This window comes from Acartia tonsa, chromosome 7, assembly GCF_053477335.1.
Source record: "Acartia tonsa isolate MP-2025a chromosome 7, ASM5347733v1, whole genome shotgun sequence".
In the NCBI taxonomy this organism is placed as follows: domain Eukaryota; kingdom Metazoa; phylum Arthropoda; class Copepoda; order Calanoida; family Acartiidae; genus Acartia; species Acartia tonsa.
Genome location: NC_137266.1, coordinates 36,128,580 through 36,150,043, shown reverse-complemented (window position 1 = coordinate 36,150,043; position 21,464 = coordinate 36,128,580). Strand labels below are relative to the sequence as shown.

At 29.9% G+C, this 21,464-nt stretch overlaps 1 protein-coding gene across 1 annotated transcript in view; it reads left to right on the top strand.

The window, feature by feature from the left end:
* LOC145324517 (limbic system-associated membrane protein-like) overlaps nucleotides 1–21,464 on the top strand; it is a 48,715-nt gene that overhangs the window by 13,834 nt on the left and 13,417 nt on the right. The window contains exons 4-7 of the mRNA XM_080167101.1: nucleotides 2,168–2,238; nucleotides 7,098–7,185; nucleotides 18,177–18,304; nucleotides 18,751–18,889. Coding sequence (XP_080023227.1) covers nucleotides 2,168–2,238; nucleotides 7,098–7,185; nucleotides 18,177–18,304; nucleotides 18,751–18,889 — 426 coding nt within the window. The remainder of the gene's footprint in view (nucleotides 1–2,167; nucleotides 2,239–7,097; nucleotides 7,186–18,176; nucleotides 18,305–18,750; nucleotides 18,890–21,464) is intronic.

Sequence of the window (21,464 nt, the reverse complement as noted above, 5' to 3'; positions counted from 1 at the left end):
AATGAAGTTGATGAGCAAGATATAACAAGCCCCGGCCACTCAGGACATACAAAAACTATACAAATACTATAGAAACAAAACTTTTACAAAAGTATTATCCCATAAGGATTCAAAAGCAGAAAAACGACACTCCACAAAATCAGAAAAGAAAAGAAAATACTTGTTATTTTGTAAGAAACGTCAGAGATTAGCATTTCTAGGTAGGAGCACAACAATTCAAACTAATCCCAGGCAAAATAAACATTATCCATCCATCTATCTATCCATCCATAAATCTATTTCATAATAGCTATATATCTATGTCTTCCTCTTTCTAAGTAGATGAAAAATATTTAAAACCAATTACAGAACAAACAGACACTATCCATCCATTTACCCACCCATTCATATTTCTTTTTATCCATAAACTATCTTTTAGTCTATATATTTTAAGTAAGAGCAAATTATCTTAAACTAATCCAAGACAAAACAAACATTTTCTATCCTGTCATCCTTCTTTCTGTCCATCCATCCATATAAATATCTATAGGTACATCTTTCTCCTAACTATTGACATATCTTCATAATTTTCCACTCTACTTTACTTCTCCTACTTCTCCTTATACTTTCTTTTGAATTTGTAACTATTGGTTTAACAGGTATTTTATCTAAGAGTTAAAGAATACATTTTTGATCGTTTTGGTGTATCTTATATTCTGTATAAAGATAAAATATACAACCAAGATATTTGTTTTACTTATATTAAAGATTAAAATTTGCAATTACACAAATGAAAAAATCTTGGAAGTATACATTAATAACATTTTTAAAGAGCTAACTTGTGTTATAGATAACCTCTATTAGGTTCTAAACAAACCTTAAGAGAAAAAAAAAAATCTAATGTTTCTCTTCCAGAAAAAAAGTTCTCAGATTTAATGTAAAGAGAAGTACCCGAAACAAACATTTATCCTAGTATAATTAGTATTTTAGTAAGTTTTTGGTCTAAAGCTTAAGATTTGATTTCAACTACTAAACGGATTAAGTTTTAAATTTTTAGAAGCTTTGCAGAGGTCCTTGGATGGTTTTAAGCTATCTTATTTCCATATTCACGACTTGAGATGTTTGTTTTTAAGGTTGTTTATTTGCTCTTCTCTATCACTACGAATACATAGGCCCTACAAGCTACTGGTTCAAGCTCTAGTTACAAAATAACTTTATATTATAATGTACATCCTACAATGACAAGAAAGGAAATCTTACAAAGGGGCAAAAACCACAGAAACCAACAACAAGTTTATTCAACAAAACAACAAATATTATCCTATTTATAAAGTAACTGAATGTAGATCTTTTAGAAATATTGAATTAAACTTCGCAAAGTAGCATTAAACCTGCAAACTAACACCAATATTTTAGGAGAGTTATGATTTTTTTTCAGGTCAGCTATTTGCCTAGACTGGACCTACACACAGACATCTAGCTACTTTGGTTGATGCTTTTTCTCAATTCAAATTGGGAATACTTTGAAAATAAGGGGGGAGGGGTGCAGCAACTTTGTAAAGAGGAAGGAAATCCAATGGAAAAACGACAAAGTTTGCTATTTACACCCCCACACACAGCTACATTGTATACACACTTACAAAACACTTTGGCTGTGCAAATAGGAAGTGCATCTAATGAGTGTCAACACAAAAAAGCAGGAAAAATACTGGCATTTTTAAATAAATGAATAACTGTTTAGAGCCATATATCTTACTGCTTAAGTATAGTTAATTTAAATATATTCTTATTAATTCCTGGATAACCTCTTAAGGACGGGAGACACAACCCAATCTTTCCCGATTTTGTATAATTTTTGAGGAACACGATTCCAGTGACGTCATATTTTTCTTTCCCGAAAAAGGGAAGGGGGGAAGAAAAAAAGAGATGGGAGAAAAGGGGGTTTTTCCCATCTCTTTTGAAGAGATTTTCTTCCCCCCTTCCCTTTTTCGGGAAAAAAAATATGACGTCACTGGAGTCGTGTTCCTTAAAAAATTATACAAAATCGGGAAAGATTGGGTTGTGTCTTTCAATTAACTAGAGTTTTTCAATGGATACCCGTTATCATCTTGTTATTGCTGCGCTACTTATGGCCATAATTTTGCTGTTCTATAAAATGGCAGGTTTTGATTGTTAATATTATTTTCAGCCAACCGGATGCTGGTACGGAAGGATGGAAAATTCAGGCTCAATGAACACTTTGGACTAGAAATTTTAAAGGTAAATAATAGGTATTTATCGCATCGTATTATAAACAGCTTTCCGTAGATATGAAAATATATAAATAATAATATGAATAAGATAAAAACTAGTTTTGTTAGTCCCGAGGTGATTTTTCAGTATTGCTTATTGCTCGGTTCTAATCCAGCGGATGTTAATCAGTTTCGAAGCCACACTAGAAACCTATTTTCACTTTTTAACATGAAACACAACATCTATAAAAGTTGACTTCAGAGACTTATTTTGGCTGTCCATTCGTCAGTCAGTACGCATTGAGGGAAATATAATTTTCCCGGCTGCTATTTAAGTTAAACTGATGAACTTTATGGTGAATAAACCACATATCAAAGAGTATCTAGTATGCAAATTACTTGGTACGTCAGCCATGCTATAAAAAACATTCATCTTTTATACGTAGAGGTTTCGTGATTTTCTATTATTCCTCTATTTGTTTCCTCCGCCTTTTTATACCACTAAACATTTCCTCTATAATTCAATTTAATGATTTTTATAATATAAGTTACAGGGAACTTTACATTAAATTAGAATTTCTTTTGATGTTATTATAAAACTACGTCTTATGATATATGTAATGGAACCGATTAAATCCAATAATAGCGAAGCGAAACTTAAAGCTAAACTAAAAGATCATACATGAAGACATAAAAACTTACTACTTTTTATAATAGGATGAATAATTTTATTAAAGAAAGAAACAGGCCAAAAAAAGAAGCAAACAATTAAAAAAAGGTTTGCGCGGAGTGGCGGAAGTCACTCCATAGACAAGGAATTCACGAATATTAGAATAAAAATCATAAATTAAACTACTTTTCTTACCATATACCAAAACTATACGCAGATTCTTAACTATTCATATATACCATGTTCTTTTGAATATTTATTTATGGACAAAAGAGACCAACAGACAGACACAACCACTTGTTGAGTAGCTTCGCTACTAAAAATACCAAGAAGTACACACTTTTCAGGGAAACTAATAATATATTTAATATGAATAGAGCAGCCTAACAATAAAGTTTATACGAAATATGTATATGAATATAAACAACAGGGTGGCTAAAGGAAATCATGACAAAAAGCAAAGCTTATACATTATAGGGTGGGTTCATATCGGAATTAGACAAAGCGGGGATATGCAACAGATAAAATTAACCTTAAAAACATTTCTGACCGAAAAAGAATTTAAAAAAATTGAGTTTTATAACACGACCACTTAAAAATATAATTCATTACTTATAAGTATGCAAAGACAACATTCAATTTTTTTTTGAATCAGAACTATGGCTTCATGGTGCTCCCTGGAAAGGCCTTGAGGAGCTGAATCAGGAACTTTTGTCCGTTTCAAAATATCTCGTTCCTTGCCTTAGAAATCACTAAAAAAACCAAAAAATTTTAAGGTTTATTGAGAATTGTCCAATTTGTAGAGGTTTTTTAGATTTTCTCAGGCTAGGAACGAGATTTTTTGAAACGGACAAAAGTTCCTGACTCAGCTCCTCAATGCCTTTCCTGGGAGCACCATGAAGCCATATTTCTGATTCAATAAATTTTTGACTCCCCTTTACAAATAGCTATACAATTAAATGTCTGGTCGTCAGCGGTTTTAAGACTTAGGATAAATTTTAAATCACCCAGAGGTGTATTATATCTATATAAATTGAGTGCAGATCCCCGCTTTGGCCTCAGAAAAAAAATGTCCAAAATCGACCCACCCTATTATACAATTTAGAAAGATGGACATACGAATATTAGTTAGTAATTATATAGTGACATACACTTATACGACTTAATTATACAATTATTCATATTTATAGAAATTATTTTTTTTCAAATAAAATGATGGTTTAAAAACTATACAAAAACAACATGTTTAAAACATGACTTATACTTATAGGGTAACAGTGATTTTTAATTAATCTTATTGTTAAAGGCATCACCAAATAGTGTTTGAAATAATTATTTTAAGGATTGGTATTTTCATAAAATGTGCAAAAATTATAACACCTTATACCTTTTTAGTATTGGTATAGTAATTGCCATAACAAGAGTGATATTATTACGTGACAGCCTGTACCTATTCTAATGTTGGTATTGTAATTTCCATACAAAAAAGATATATTATTACGGGGCACCATGTACCTATTTTAATATTGGTATAATAATTGTAATAACAAAAGTAAATTATTACTGGACACCCTGTACCTATTCTCATATTGGTATAGTAATTGCCATAACAAAAGACTGATCTTTCATAGTAGATATTGATATGCACAAAAGTTTTCTATACATACAAACATTTCGGGTGGTTTTCCTCAAAGTAAATAGTCAAGCTGAGCAACCACCAACATTATTTTAGAATAAATTAGATATAAGGGGTGGGGTTAGTTTTTCGTATGTTTTTTTTCTTATATCAAGTTAGGACAGGTTACATTTGGTAGCCCCGCTGGTTTAGGGCAATGCAGTTAGAGACACTGCAGGGTTAGGGCTTCTAGTAAGGGTTATTCAAAGTTTAAGAACTACCCCCTCACCTCTCCTACACACTTATTTTTAGGGAGGGGAGTTCTGTGCTCCAAATAAATTATATGGGACAATACCCACATTTGTATGAACATTCATACTTACATACATACAATCAATGGCATACACATAAATTTTAATGTAGGTGAAGGGTTGAAAGGTGTAGATAATTGTTTTACCTCCTTTATTCGTTATGGGGGGAGATTCATTTATGCCTGGACATGATCTAGTGGATTTATTAACCCCGACGAAGCCTAAATTGTCCCACTTTTGAGCAAGACGATTCCTATATGACGTCATATAAAGGGAAAAGAAAAAGGGAAGAGGGGGGGAGGAAAGAAAATCTCTTTAAAAGAGATGGGAGAAAAGGGAATCGTCTTGCTCAAAAGTGGGACAGATTGGGCTTCGTCTTAACCCCCTTGCATCCCCCACATGATGCCTATACATTCATACTTCCTAACATGTGTACAATAGGTTGTAAATACATTTAAACTATGATTTATATCCTTAAGTTTTCAATAACTACTGAACTGATTGAGCTCTTATTTTTAGGGAATCTTTACTTAGGTCAAGGGTAGGTTTTAAGCCGTTTTATTGTTGGATTTTAGTCTTGGGATGATTTACCATATTTTAACGCCTTTTGTCTATGGCAGCCAGACGAACATAAAGAAAAAACAAAGCTATATTTTAGATTTGCCCAAAACTACAAAAAGATAGCTGTTTTGTAATATTATATGATAACAATTCTATACCTATTTGTTCATATAAACATTTCTAATATGATAATGCTTTATCACAAATACTAAAAAACATCCAAACTATGGACCTAAACAACTTACTTTCAAAAGCAATGCAGATAAAAGGACAATACTTAATCTTTATTATGCTTGTTATATTCAAATTATATAATTCTAAGGCCTTCGGATTGTTTTTTAAAGATTAATTATAACCAATTACAGAAACTATTTAGTCTGGTATTTGTACTTAAAGAAGACAAAATCCATGGGCCCCATAATACTTACATATCCTTATAATAAAGTAACATGATTTTTGTGTGTTTGTTTGTACCGAAGGATCTCGCTAACCGCTAAACCAATCGGGTTCTCCTTAACAAGGCAGCTTCTCATAGGTCCCGGTAAAGTTTATAACTATTTTCTTGGGGGGATGGGACAAAAAAAATGAAAATAACCCCCCCCCAAAAAAAAAAAAATATTTTTTCACTGAAATTAAAAATGAGGGAACCCCCCTAAAAAAATGTTCCAACCGCTTAAAAAATAGGGGAGTAGCCGCTAGTTGATAATATATGTATAATACATCTTCCCAAACTTTATAATTCCTTTTACAGGGTTTATCCCCTCCCTCTTTTCTCTTTCCCCCCTTTCAATTCTTTCTCTTTTTTTTTACTTCCTCTTCCTTTCAAAGTGAACTTTATCATTTTTTTTCCTTTTCTGGAATTAAGAATAAATTAATAGTGGCTTCGCCCCGTGAGAGGAGAAAAAAAGGAAGCTAAATCCCATGATGCCCCATCGCTGAAGAGTGAAGCCCAATCGGTTCAACGGAGATTATATGCTTTAAACAGACAGACAATTGTACTGATTGACAGACATCATTTCACTTTGAATATAGGTTGAGGAATATTTTCAGACATAAATTATTTTTGAACTTGATTATGAGCGTCGTTTTGCTTTAGTGTATTTAATGTAGGTTTGACTTCAACAAAACGTTTGGTGCCTATTTAAAGTTCAGTATTTACAGAAATACTAAAATCTGGGAAGGTGGGGACATTATGCTGTAAATTATACTGATACCCAAAGTTTATAAATACGTTTATTTATTCGTGGGATATTTTTATTGAATTTATTAAGTAGTGTCCAAACTTTCAAACCATTGATTAATCTTCAGAAGGGGTAATTTTATTTGTATCATTGGGGATGTACAAAGATTTAAAATCCATTGTCTTAACCTTTAAAAAACATGATTAAACCAGCTTATTGATATAATTGTTAATTAACAATTTGGTGGTTCTATTTGATTGTCTATTTATTTAGATATCTGAAGAGGATGGTGGCAACTGTACAGGCTAAGTAAATGTCTTTGTATCTATCTATCTAATTATCTATCACACTCTCTATCTATCTAGATATCCGAAGAGGATGGGGGTAATTATACATGCCAAGTGGATGTATATAGCTCTATCTATCTAATTATTTATCTTACTCTCTACCTCTCTAAATATTTGTAGATGATAGGGGTAATTATAAATGCCAAGTGGATATCTATTTATCTATCTATCTAATTATTTATCCTACTCTCTATCTATCTAGATATCTGAAGAGGATGGGGGCAATTATACATGCCAAGTGGATGTCTATGGCGACTCTATCAAAATTACACATACAGTTAAAGTTATAGGTAAGATTTTCTGGCGTTTTGGTATCCCCAAAAATTAGAACCTCGAACAAATGTTCTTCAATTAAATAATTTTGAAGATTAAAAGTTTAAAGAATTGCAATTAATAGAGCCTTCTTTTTATATTAAGGATGAACTAATTTACACTTAGAATAAATTTTGCTTTTTTAAAACAGGCAGTTGACTTTTAAAGTAGCTTTGATACTGAAATATTTTCAGCCTGTTTACAAATAAATATTCATATTATTCTTACATAAAACCTTTCAGAGAAACATCAGTTAAAATCCCATTCTAATATTATGCAGAACAAAAATATCTTACTTAATGCATTTTACTGTGTTATTTTTTAATGCAAACTTTTTTTGCATCTGTGGTATGTTCGTATGTCAGTCTTGTTTAAAGCGGATATAAAAGCTCTGTTGGAAAATTAGGCATGTTAGAATCATCTTACCGATGATTACTATAACAATAGGTATTTTGACATAATACATTTCCATTTTATTTTATATTTTGAAATGGTTATTCCTTGGACGATTAAGCTTGATGTTATAAGCGTAGCATCTCTAAAATTTTTATATTAATATCTTCAAAATAAGGGCGTAGTAGCTAGTATTTTATATAGTAATCCAGTTGAGCTTTGCTTGTATAAATGTTGTCGTTCTTGTTTTTCTTTGCATTAAATGTATACAAACAAACAAAAAACTCTTATCCTTTGTTTTTTTATAAGGATTTTCTCTTTTCTTTGTTTTTGCACAATTTTTTCACACATTTAACGCCCAACTATACACACACACACACAAACACACACATAGAATTAAACATTTTTTTTACAGGGTGAAAAATAACAATTCTTTTGTATACAATGAAGGTTCCCAGGGGACATTGAACTAAAAACTACACTGGTACCCAAAGTTTAATACACGTTATCTTATGTGTTGGATCGAAAACTTTAGATACTTTTGCTTAATTCAAAATTGGCCAGCTCCAAACTTTGAGTGTCAAAACTTTTAAATCAATAATTTTAATCGGAAGGGTAACACCATTGGGAATGGGGTATTCCTGTCCAGTTTTTTGTTTAGGAATTAATATTTCTTACCCTTGTGAATAAATGGTGGGTAAGAAATATTCATTCCTAAACAAAAAACTGGACAAAAAAGTTGATGTTAGCAAATAATTTCTTGAATAAAATCATAAAACGTTTTTTCATTTAATTTTCATTTTTTTCACTGTTGTGTTTTTATTTGACATTAAAAAAAAAATCATAAAAAATCTTCCAAATCAAAGAGAAAACATCTTTAAATTATTGGTCAATTTAAGTTCAAAGATTTTTTTATTGTAAAAAGTTATTTTTTAAAAATATTTTAGAAAAAAAATCTTCTAACAAAAAAAATTATCATAATCCAAGATGGCGTCATTACATGTAAAATAATATTTTAAAACAAAAAATTAAAACTTGAATATCTTTTTTCACAGATTGAATTTCAAAAATTGGTCTGACAGTTTTTCCAAAGTCAGTATGATCTATCGAATAAAAAAGGTTTGAAACTTATAGAACATTTCTTTATACTAAAACATTTTTTCTCCCGTTTTTTCCCACACTTCCAAAAAATGAAATTCAATGAAAATTAAATGGTTCTCACGTTAAAAAAGTTTTCTCACGGGTCCAAAAAATGAATTTAAATGAAAATCATATGTACCATTTAAATCAAAATAAATGATTCCCACATTCTAAAAATTTTCCCACGCTTGACATTCTTGAAAAATGCTAAATAAATGGACATTTAAACAAACCAAAGATCGCGTTTTTTGCAATGGAATGAATATTTACATCCACTATTTAAGGGGTTGTTTATATGGGAATGTATATTCATTTATTGACCATCTTCTTACTCTATTATTTACTTTGTTTGTCCGTCCGTCAGTTCACCCGTTAGTCTGTAACGCCATGTGATTTTTCTCGGCAAGTAATTTTCAAAATGCATCCAATTTACAGTTTTCTTTGTTCATTGGTCTATCGGTCATACTACTAAAGTATTTTTAAAATCAATCATCTTATCTCTTTTTTAGATTACTAAACCCCACTTTCTCTATGATGCGATAACGATATTTTTTTGTTATGAGGTTCTAATTGGAGATTCCTATAACTTTTTATTATTTAAACTTTATTGAACAAAAGCTTTGATGCTAGGGTGGATTAGTTGCTTAGAGAAAGAGTAGGAAGGACATAAACTTGTTAAAGAGTAGACCACCTACCACACACTAGAAAACTTAAAATCCTGATAAACTAAAAAGGTTGGCCATATTATATATTTGCTTTCTGTTGAAGCAATATTTTCTGCCTTTATAGTTTTACAAATTTCTTTATTTTTACTTATCTTTTAATATGTAAGTAGAATTAATATAATTTATGTCATTTAGACTGAAGAGTTCACCAAAATGTTGCTCAACTAAATAATATTGAAGAAAATGAATTTTCCCTCCAGTGATTTTACCCAAGAATAATACTTTTTAACACTCTGTTATAAGACACACATGAACATATACACACACACATACACACACACGCCTTTTATCTTTCAAACAAGGATGTCATAAGCCAAATTAAATGGCAAAAAGAAGTAAATAAATTTTAATTTTAAAAATATTTTTTTTCGGATTAAATGTAACGATATAAAATAGATTAGATCCTTTTTGGTTAAGGAAATCATCTTAAAAAAATCAGACACCTATTTTTTAAATAGCATCTGAAAAAATCACCTTTTTTAAAACGAACGATCAGACATTTTGAGTGATAGAGTAGCCTCGCTACTTGGAAATAAAACTGGTAGACTGATTTTCAAAAGTAAATATATTCATGAAAAACTTGTGTTTTCTCTTCTATATATACACAGTGTAGTAACTCTTTAACTTGGATATGTCCATATGTCTGTCTTTCAGTTTATTTTTTTCTTTTATCTATACACAGAGCAGTTACTCTTTGAATTGAGTACGTCCATTTGTCCGTTTCTCTGTACTTACATTAAAGTATATTTGCTGTAAGTTTCTAGTTTAAAGACGCTATAGAAAAAGTAATTAAATTACTAATTCAAACAATACTTTTGGTTTTAATGATAACTAGCGGTTGCACCCCTAGCATCTAGGAGATCTGCATTAAGGAGGGGCAACAAAATAGCCTAAACCCAACTGAACGCTTTAATCTAAAGATAAAATAGCCCTAAACCATCATGAATAGCTTTTCTAAAATTGAGAACCAAATCGTTTTAGTAGTGTGAGATATCTTAACTGACAAACAAACATAAATTACAAATTTTACCCCCCAAAATTATCTACCAGATAAGCACTTAAAATTCACAATTTGGTTTTGATCTATCTAAAGAATAATATACTATAGTGTGGACTTTGGGTATATTATAGTTAGCTTGTGTTTGTTAAACAATATCACCCATTTTGTAAATAAAAAATGTTGGTTGATAAGTTTGGGCACTGCTAGCTTGAACAATAACATATTTATAAAACTTTGGGTACTAGTATACTTTACAGACCAATGTTCCCATAATGAATAGTTTAAGAAAGTATAACCCATATAACTACCTGAATCCAGTGATGGAGACTTTTTATGTCTGCTAGCAAATTGCTTTCTGCTCTTTTGTAGTGACTTGGCTGTGTTAATATTATCGACGTCATTGGCTGATATTCAAAGAGCAAATTAAAAGTCAGTACAGGGTCCTTCGTCCTCTATTGTTTTACTTTTATGTCTCCCCCCCCTCTGCGCACAAGCAATAAGTAAGCAACACAAACACCTCACTGTATTATGAAAATATTTTAAATCTTATATTTTCCCTATTTCTATCTTGGATGACAAACAATATGGTTAGATAATACCCAGGAATCTTTAGGGATAAGATAATGGATATTGAATTAATATACATACAAAATAAACAAAATTACCCCTTCTTTAGATTAAAATTATTGGTTAACAAGTTGAACACAACTAGTCTGAAACCAACCAATAAAAATTCAAAGAAAATTACCTAAAGGTTTTGAGCAAACAAAAAGTTTTCGGGGTTAAAAACTTCCCCTCCCTCAGTGTGTATGTACAAAAAGTTTCATAACCACTGGGTAATATGAAGAATTGAGTGTTCTCCCCCCCCCCCCCTCTTTGGATTATTAAAAGTATAAATGGGTTAGAAAGATTAGAGGAAAAGAACAAAAAATATTTATTTTAATTAATTTTTACTATGTACATTAAATTTGTGAAAAATGGGATTTTAATTCTGAAATTATAAATAAAAATTAAAATTAAATCTAAAATTCAAAAAAAGTTTATTAATTTGATGTAGATATGTTTTACAATGTTAGTTATTATTATTTATATATATTTTTCTTATTTTTTGGCTCTAAAACTTTAGATTCTTTCATTAAATTTTGATTGGTTGGTTCAAAGTAAGTAGAAAACTAAGATTTAATCTGCAGGAGATGTAATTTTGATGGGTCATGTCATTTGATGATCTATTCATGTGAATAGATAGATAGATAAATAAGTATAAGGATAAATAAAGTAGTATTCAAATAAATGAAAACATGAATATACTATGCATTGCATATGTTTAATAAAGTTTTGATTAATCTTACAAAGATGAATTATTTCATTTACAAATAAAATTAATATTTCAACAAAAGAAAAAAATATTTTCTATTAAAAAGATTATAAAACGATTTTTTTTTAAATGAATCATATAAATAAAGCCTCAAAAACGCCCATTTAATTTGAATGTATTGTAGTTTGAAAGTAAAATGATGTATGATGGGAGTTGAACCTCCAACTTCCAGGCAAAAAAAAAAAATACAAGTTAAAAACATAAAATAACCATATATTTAAATAAATCTAAAAGATGAAAAATTATCTATGCATGATTTTCTTAGCTAGTTTGTTGCCTACTTTGTTATTTTTGCACGAAAGTTTTAGGAGGTAAACAAAATCTAAGTAAATTATAATCATAATACTATGTATAAGATTCCAGGGATTTGGGAGGAAGTAAGTGGTGTAGATCAAATAAGAATCTATATACTCTAATAATACCACTTTGTGCCGTAAATTTCTTTACAGTCTAGTACACATTAGGGTGGGTCGATTTCCCCCTTTTTTTAGATTTTACTGTTATCATAAGTTGCGGAAGTCATATATTTGTATGATAATCCCCATTCAAGTTTCAAAAGTGACTTGGCTCTTATGGCTGCCAGCGCGCGGGGGGTATAAAAAGTGCCCACCCCCGTATAAAACCAAAAATTTAAATTCCTTCAAACACAGGCATGTTGCATATCAAAATTTTAGTAAAGATGTTTTGTCCTTCTGTCCATCATTCATGCTTTTAAAGACATAACCATTATTTGTTCAAGGTTTCGTGATTATATTATTATTATCTCCTTTTATTTTCATTCTTACTAATAAATGAATACCTGCTCTATAACTCTCTTTACCCCTTTTTCCATTCCACGATTTTTTGGCGCTTGTTGTCATTCTTTTTTCATCTTATATCACCAAGAAGAAAAAAAAGAAAAAAGTGTAAAAAAAGTTTGTGTGTGTAAAATTGGATGTGAAATATAACTTTACATTTTTATTTGCGGTGGTCATTTTCTGGATATTTAACAACATATTTAGGAATCTTAAAGGATAAGACAAATGATGATGAATTGATATACATCCCCAATTATGATAAATAAATTTGGCCATTTAGATGATTAAGATAATTAAATGAAAAATTTGGATACTGTTAGTTCTAACCAACTAATAAAAATTCAATAAAAGTACTTGGGTACACGAATAAAACTTCGTTTTTGAAACTTCGTGTATAAGTGTTTGAAGCTAGTTTTTGTTGTGCTATTAACTCTATTTAAATTTTTTTTAGAATATCTAATTTTACAAAAATGTTCTCATAGTTTCTCCCAAAAAGTAACACATTCGGGAAAAGGTTGTGGGCCCCTTATGTGGAGTTTTGAGGGGGGAGGGGGGGTTGTGGAGAAGTTTATCTAAAGCACTTTTAACTGGTTCTAATCTCAGTTCTGACAACTTACAAGAATTTAAGGGATATAGTATCTGAAAAATAAACAGTTTTTGACAAATTTTAATAATACTCATCTTAAAATCAAAACTTGTTTGAGGGTAGTGGGAATGCTAATTTAAACCATTTCTAAATTGGTAAATACTCCAGTTATAGAAAGCACATTTTAATTGGTGGAAATTCTAGCGTCAAAAATATTTTAATGTATGACTCATAACCCCCTACATTACTGGAGTTCAACATTTGCAGAAATAAAAGAATTGCAGATGATTTTGAAGTGTTTCTACATTAAAGTAAAAAAATAGAGGGGCATGAGCTATATACAACTCTGCCAACAAGGCATGGAACCGTGTGTCGAGTTTGAAAACACCCAATAGCGTCCAAAATATTAACACAGTCGAGTCCCTACAAAATACAGAAAGCAATTTGCTAGTAGAAGAAAAGGGTCTCTACAACTTGGGGCAGATAGTTGTCTGAATTATACATCTTATATTGGTTCTACCCACTTAGTAGCGCACCAATTTCAGATTTTAACAAGTAAAAATTTTTGACAAATATATTGTTACCTAATGCATTTATTTTAATGAAATATAAAAAGTATTGCCAAAAGAATATAAACACCGAACATGTTTCTTCTAAAGTGATAAGACAATGTACTATTAACCCTTACAGTCGGGGGGGGGGGGGCGTTGAACAGCCTAATGTCATCTCATTTGGCATTCTTTATATAGTCATAGGTCGCCAAATAAAATAAGATAGACGCATAATTGTCAGGTTATTCTTTACAAAAAACTGAAAAAAAATTTGGTAAATCAACTGAGGATATCATATTATACTCAGTAAAATATTGTTGCAGACAGACAGACAAAATTGTTTGGTATATAAGACAAATGTTAGAGTAGCTCTGCTCTTAAACATGGATAACAACATCCTTAAAAGCGAAGCTCTAAAATCTAGAGGAAGGACAAAAGAACAATAACTCTTGTAGAGTGTCAGAACTGAATCAGCAGAATATAAATATGTAAATCTGAACAAAAAGGTAAGTTAATTTGTTGCAAAACTGCTTAAATACATAAAAAACATACTTTCATATTTAGGATTTTACTACAGATATTGTTTGCTTATAATATTGTACCTTGTTGTCCTGAGAATCATTATTCCAAAAATCAGATAAATAGGGTAATTAGGGTAATGAGGTAATTAGAGTTGCTACGCTTCCTAAATCATACCTAATTGTTATAGGAATATCATGCAAAGTTTTAAATTGGTTGGACAATTCTAACATATTTTAAAACAAAAATAGCTAAAGGGACGGACAGGCCTAATAATAGAAAAGCTTTGCATTTCAAAAAAAAATGGAAAACATGAATGTGTTAGTTACACAATAATTGGCTAGTTTAGGAAGATCTTTCTTTTAATTGTTTCTGAGATGCAGTTAGGTTTTGCAAATAACAGGGAATTAGGGATAAGACAATGAAAAATATATAATTTTGTGATCTTCATCATAATTGTAATGAATACAAAGAAGATATGAATGTAAAATATCTATATTGATAGCCTTTTATTGGTTTTGAGATACAGTTAGTTTTGAAAATAGGGCTTTAAGGGATAAGACAATGAACAATAAAAAATAACCAACATCTTTCTGATTATCATGCTTAAAACTCTCCTTTTGGTAGCTTTTTAACATAGTAAAAGTGGAAGTAAATTTATCCATCCTTTTAAAATACATCATTTTTAAAGCCCATACACTCTGTAAATATTATATACCCATGTGAGTTAAATAAAATTAACAAAATGCCTCCAATTTTTAATTGATTTGGAAGATTATATTCCTTTAACTTTCATTATTATAACTTGCCTTAGAAATTGGGTCTTGGATATAAATTGTTTAATGTTATTTTATTCTAAATTAAATCTGAGATGGGGAAATACCCCCCTTCCTCCCCCCACCCCCAAACTAAGCCTCAGCAGGCTAGGGGTGCAGCAGCTGTAAGTACCAAAAAAGTAAGACTAACTATTTCCCATTGTCAAAAGTTGTTCTCAAATAAAATTGAATAAAGGAATTTTCTGCGCAGTGTATTGTAATTCAGGGAGCAAGGGATAGGACAATGGATTATAAATTAATAGTACCTATAATTCTAACATTTCTTCCTTTGATAGCATTATATCAATAGGGAAAAAAATAGTCGTGGTTTAATTTAACTCCCAATTTAACCTCACTTCCTGAGTATTGTAAGTATATTTACCAAAAGGAAAGATAAATAATATACAATTTAAATTATAAAGAGTTTGTATAGATTTAATTTTAACACAGATAAAATAATAATTAAAGCCCTCCTATTCATAGCAAAGAAACCTTCAAGGAAATTTCTTCTACTCTACCTAGCCATTAATCAGTAACACAAATAATGAGTGTTCTAAAATTCCTTAAACTAGAAATAAATAAAAAAAATCATGATTTTAGAATATTAAATTTTCTGAATATATATCCTAATGCCAGCTTGTAAGTGTATTTATACTGTGTGCAGTGAGTTAAAGTTCAGGATAGGGAACATATATCATAAAAAATAAAGTAATCACTGCTCTCTGATATCTGAGTTTGAACTCTACAAAAAAACCTAAAATCCTGAGTTAGGATAATGTAGTTAAATTTTTTAACTATATGGTGGCACAATCTAAAGAAATATCATAAAATTATTAACTAAATTTCTAAAAACAATAATATCTCTATTTTATTTATCTAAGGGAACATACATCTACTCTTTGGTGTTTGTATGTCCAACATACTTCACAAAAAAACACATCATGGAAGAATAATTATGATTTATTTGATTAATGACTTTTTAAAAGAATTCAGAGGAACATAAATTTTGAATATTGAATGAATTGATTTATTTAAAAAATCTTCCAAAAGTTTGTAAATCTGTTTATATCATTTACTTTATCAAATTTTATAAAATAATTAAATTGTTTATGTTGTTAGCTTGTTATTGCTGCACTGCTTAGTGACAATCTTGTTACATTTTTTCATAATCCTGCTCCCAATCTCTGTAAAGAGTGCAGAAACAAATCATGCTGCTGCAGTAAATACATTTTCTTGGATAAACCAAATGATTTTTAAAATTTGTACAGCATTTATAGTGTATAAATTTTAAATAAGCTTTTAAATCTTTAATTCTACCCAATAACTTTAACACTAATCTTCCATATAAGTTCAAATAACTCATTTGTGAGCACATTTCTAAAACTAAACATTGATTGCTAACAAATTGATAAAAGATAAACATTCTAAAAATAATTGGTTGATTCAAATAGCATAACAATAACTTTGGGTCTGTTCATTGAATAAGTATTTTAGAACATGCATGGTAATTTACTTGGTAATTTATCTTTTTTATCAGTTACCAAATTAAAATTGTGCAAAAGCATTAAGTTCAAAATTCTAGTAATATGACACATATTACATAGCAGCAGTAGGTTTATTGTTTTAGATTCAAATCAATCCTCTTTCCCACTAAAGTTGATGCTTAAATTCAATGCTATAGATACAGAAGACCTTTGAAATTTTTTTAAAATTGCCCAAGAAACTTTATTTAGTTTTTGTAACTCATTTATTCTTTCTTATGAAGATTCTTACTTTCTTAAAGGAAGTCTTCTTTTGCAAATTGCAAAGAATATAACATCCATCATTTCTGCTAGATTTTCTTTAGTCATTGTTTACTTTATACAGAAAAAGTTGGCTATAATGAACCAGCACAAGGAAAAATATGTCCATAAGAAGCTAAAAACTTTTTCTTATTGAATATGAAACAAATTATTGTACAAGAAAAATGAAGATTATTTATTCAAAATCTCAGTTGGAATGATGGTTAGCCATTGGGTTAAGTAAACTAAGGTTAATGTGTTGCATGCAGGAAGTGAGGGGACATTGAACTTTTATTAAAAGTTTTTTATTTATTTTATCTTATTACAAAACTTTGGGTACTTTTTTTAAATTTTGAAAGGTTAGTCCCAAACTAGAAGAACATAATTTATTAACCAATAATTTAGAGGTATAATTCCATTGACCATCCTTTGCCTCATCCCTTTATATTTTTAAAAAAATCTAATATCCAAAAAAGCTACATGTTGTTTTGAACATAAACAATAACAAACCATATTTTATATTAGTTTTTATTTATTGAATATTTCTATAACAAAGCACTTCAAATATTATTTCAGTTTTGAACCAAATATGAAATAATATATAAAAAAATAAAAATAAAAATAACAACATTTTTTTGCAAAATTGTTGGTTGTGATGTATTTTGTTTTGTTTTGGATAGAAACATGTTGAGATGATAGGGGATTATCTGGCATCAGGGGATCACACATCTTTACATCAATTCTTTCCAAGGTTTCCAATTTGCCAGGGTGCCATAATTTATTGTCTTTGGATGCCCATGGATGGGACAGTTTCCATGGTGTCATACCAGATCAAAATTTGCTGTTTTCAAATGTTATTTTTTTTTATTTACAATTTAAACAAGGATAATTATATTATTAAGTAGTGCAACAATAAAAGACAAATAACATTTTAGATGCATGTATTTTAAAAGTCATCCATATTTTTGTACCACCTTATACAGGAAAGGGTAGGTTTTACTTATTTTAGAGAGACGGTAACTTAACCCTTTCAAGAGAAATAACAACTATCACAAAAAGTTTTTATGCTTTTTTTCAATACTAAAATTTAAAATAGAGGGTCAACTTCAACACCCAGTTCATTTCCCTTTAAGTGCCTATTGGAGCAAGGCATCTAATTATGTTATAAAGTATCTAAGTTTCAATATGTTTTTCTAAAACTTACTCTTTGCCATGGAATACAAAAAGGTATGCGAAAGCTTATAAATTAGTTAGAAGATTGATAATTAATGTTTTATGCTATTTCAGTTCCTCCAAGAATCCGAAGTGTGAATGACTCAATCCGAGCCCACGCTGGGGATACAGTGACACTGACCTGCAGAGCTGAGGGTCAGCCACCTCCAGTTATTGTATGGACCCAACACTCCTCGGGAAAGGTAATACATACTCTTTGTATGTTTTTTTTAAATCATTTTATCTAAAGAGATGATCTATCTGTTTTCATTATTAATCAACATAAAATATTTACATTTAATTTGTACAATTTCTTTAAATAAGTTATAAATGAGATTATCTAGCTCAATGTATGAGTTTTTTAAGTTAATGAAATTATATGAAAATACTCTTACTCTTTGTATGATTTCCTAACTTAAAACCATCAAATAAAGGATATACTCTTTAATCATTTCTCTATGTAAGGAAATTTATGTATTTGATGTATTCAACAGGCTGCTTTTATGCCTGTTCAGTAAGATCACTAGTTTATGGAATATTTTTTATTCTAATAACCTTATATACAGTCGAACTTAGATGGACAATTTTATACAAAGTTGTAGGTTGTCTTGAAAAATAGTCTTGTTTGAAATAGTATATTTATTCTAAGGAGTTGCCATCAATACCTGGAAGCAATGGGGTAGCAATGTTGGGCCCTGTACGGCGGGAGGACGCTGATATCTACATTTGTACCGCCACAAATAATTTCGGCCATGAAACCAAGAAAATGACTCAAGTCGAAGTTTTATGTAAGTATCACAACTTCAAGCGAAGCTACTTTAAAGATAGGGTATATTAGTATTACGTTCGTACGCAACTATGTCATTTAACTGTAGAGATAATAAACTTTTATGTCTTTCTATCTTCATTCGATTTGATTCTATTTTATATGCCTATCTATCTATTTATGCTATCTAGTTTTGAATCATCTCTTTCTTTATTATATATCTCATACATTTAATGTTTGTTAACCCATATTTCTTGTATTAATTATGATATCTATTTAGTTTTGCTGTCTTTCTATCTACATTTGATGTCTTCATATTTACATTTAAAGTCTATATATCAATTAATAATGTCTATCCATTTGATTAAAATGACAATCTATATATTGTTGATGACTGTCTTGTTTTAAATATCTACATTCTACATCTTTATTATATGTTAAATTTAGTTTTAATGATTTGTCTATCTATCTATTTCCGATGTCTATCTATAAAAATTAAACAACTAGAACATCTAGGAATGCATGGAAATGTCAATTTTATCAATTCTCGGTAGAAATTGTGCAATATTATCTATCTATCTATCTTTATGTCGATATCTATCTATCTGACTATCTAAATTGCAAAACAAATGCATTCTATTTCCAAAAATTAGTACCTAATCTTTCTCTCTTCTCTTTTTTCCCTTGCCCTTTTATTAGTAGCGCAGCTTCTCTTTAAACCTAAATATTGTCGTCCAACCTTACGTCTTTCCAATGACGGTCCAACAATTTGAAAGTCAAATATTTGTAAGTATCAGCAGTAGGGACTATTTTCAACGTTTTTAGTTATGACGCTGTGTTAAGCCGTGATTCAAACCTATCACCTCCTCGACGACGAGCGTATGCGCCTTGGTTTGATGCATTTACTCTTAATTTCAATTTGCCTGTCTAACTATCATTTACAATATATTTTTGTGCGTTGCTTTCTTTAAATATTGTCATTCTTGTTTTCCTTCCAGTCTATAGAATTAATGCACAATCGATAAATTTGACCTTTACAAGTAAAATGAGAAATATTTTGCTAATTGTGTCAAAACATGAAATCAGTTTCTTTTGATTCTCCTTTTTAGACGGCCTTGAAGTGTAATATGTCATGAATTGACTAGGGTTCGGGTTAGTCGTTGCTGCTATATTAAGCGCCGGCATGGATGTTCCTTTTGGATAGGCTTTAATAAAGAGAACTTCCAGGCAAAAAAAACTGCTAGATTAAACCAACTAATCAGGATTGAATAAAATCATAAAACTTTAGGAAAATAAGTTTTACAGTTTAGGTATTAAAATATTTCTCTATAATCAGAAGGAATGAAAAACGAACCAATTCTCTTGTAGAGTGTCAAAACTTATTATGTAAAACAATAATTTGTAAGTCTAAAATGTACATAAATTAGTGGCAACATAAAAAAAGATTATTGAAAAGATTTATGGATTTAATAACATTAGATAATTAAATAGAGAGATAGATAGATTAGCAAAAGATTGTTAGAATTATAGATACAGAAAGAATTTATCGAATATAACTTTCCGCGTATATTATGAAAATAAAAATGATGAGATTAAAACAGTTTTGTTAGCCTCAAGGGGCCGAAGTTCCGGGGTAACAAAACTGGTATTACTGTCATGATATTTATTTTAATAAACAAGAAAAATTTCTGTACTATGATAATATACATGGTTTTTTGGTATGTCTGAGAACCGGTTCTAATCCAGTGGATGTTAATCGGTTTCTGTTAAGATAGTTTATAGTTATATCTTTTCTTCATTTCTAATGGGTTATAAATTGCTTGTTTTGTTCAAAACCATACTTTTGTATGTTTCTTTGACACAGCTAATATTATTTCTTAAACAGAAAAAGGTTCCTAGTTTTTAGCTATGGCAGGTTTTAGGCTATTTTTATGTAAATTACTGCCTCTTAAGATAAAGTTACATTTTTTAAATGCTCAATGCATTCTAATGGCTTTAGATTGTTAGCAGATTTTAAGGACAGACAAACATCAAATCTCTTTTACATTAAGATTTTTAAAAATTAGCAGTTTTGTGTAAATATACAATTTCTAAGAGAAATATAATACCTGTTAAAAATAACCAATAAAGCAGTTTATTTTTCTACACACTTGTGTGTCAGGGAGGGAGGGGACATTGGACTGTAAATAACACTTATACCCAAAGTTTTCTAATTCGTAAGCTCAAAACTTTGGGTACTATTATTGAAGTTTGATTGGTCATTTCCAAACTATTAGTGTCCAAACTCTTCAACAAATAATTTTTTTCTATAATAGGGTTTATTTAGTTTATCATCAATGGGAATATATCAATTAATTGTGTATTGTCTTAATCGTATTCTTGGAAGCCAGGGAAAGGAAAGAATATGACATGACAATTTTCTGTCAGTCAAAAATCTGGGCGTTTTCTTTCAAAATGCCTTGTAGAGTACAGAAAATTATCCTCCTTCTCTTAGGGAAGGGGTAGTTTTTCATATGTTTATTTATTAATTTAGGTCAGATTTGATTCTATGTAGTCTATGTAATCCAAAAGCTCTACTTATTTAAAAATCTGCAAAA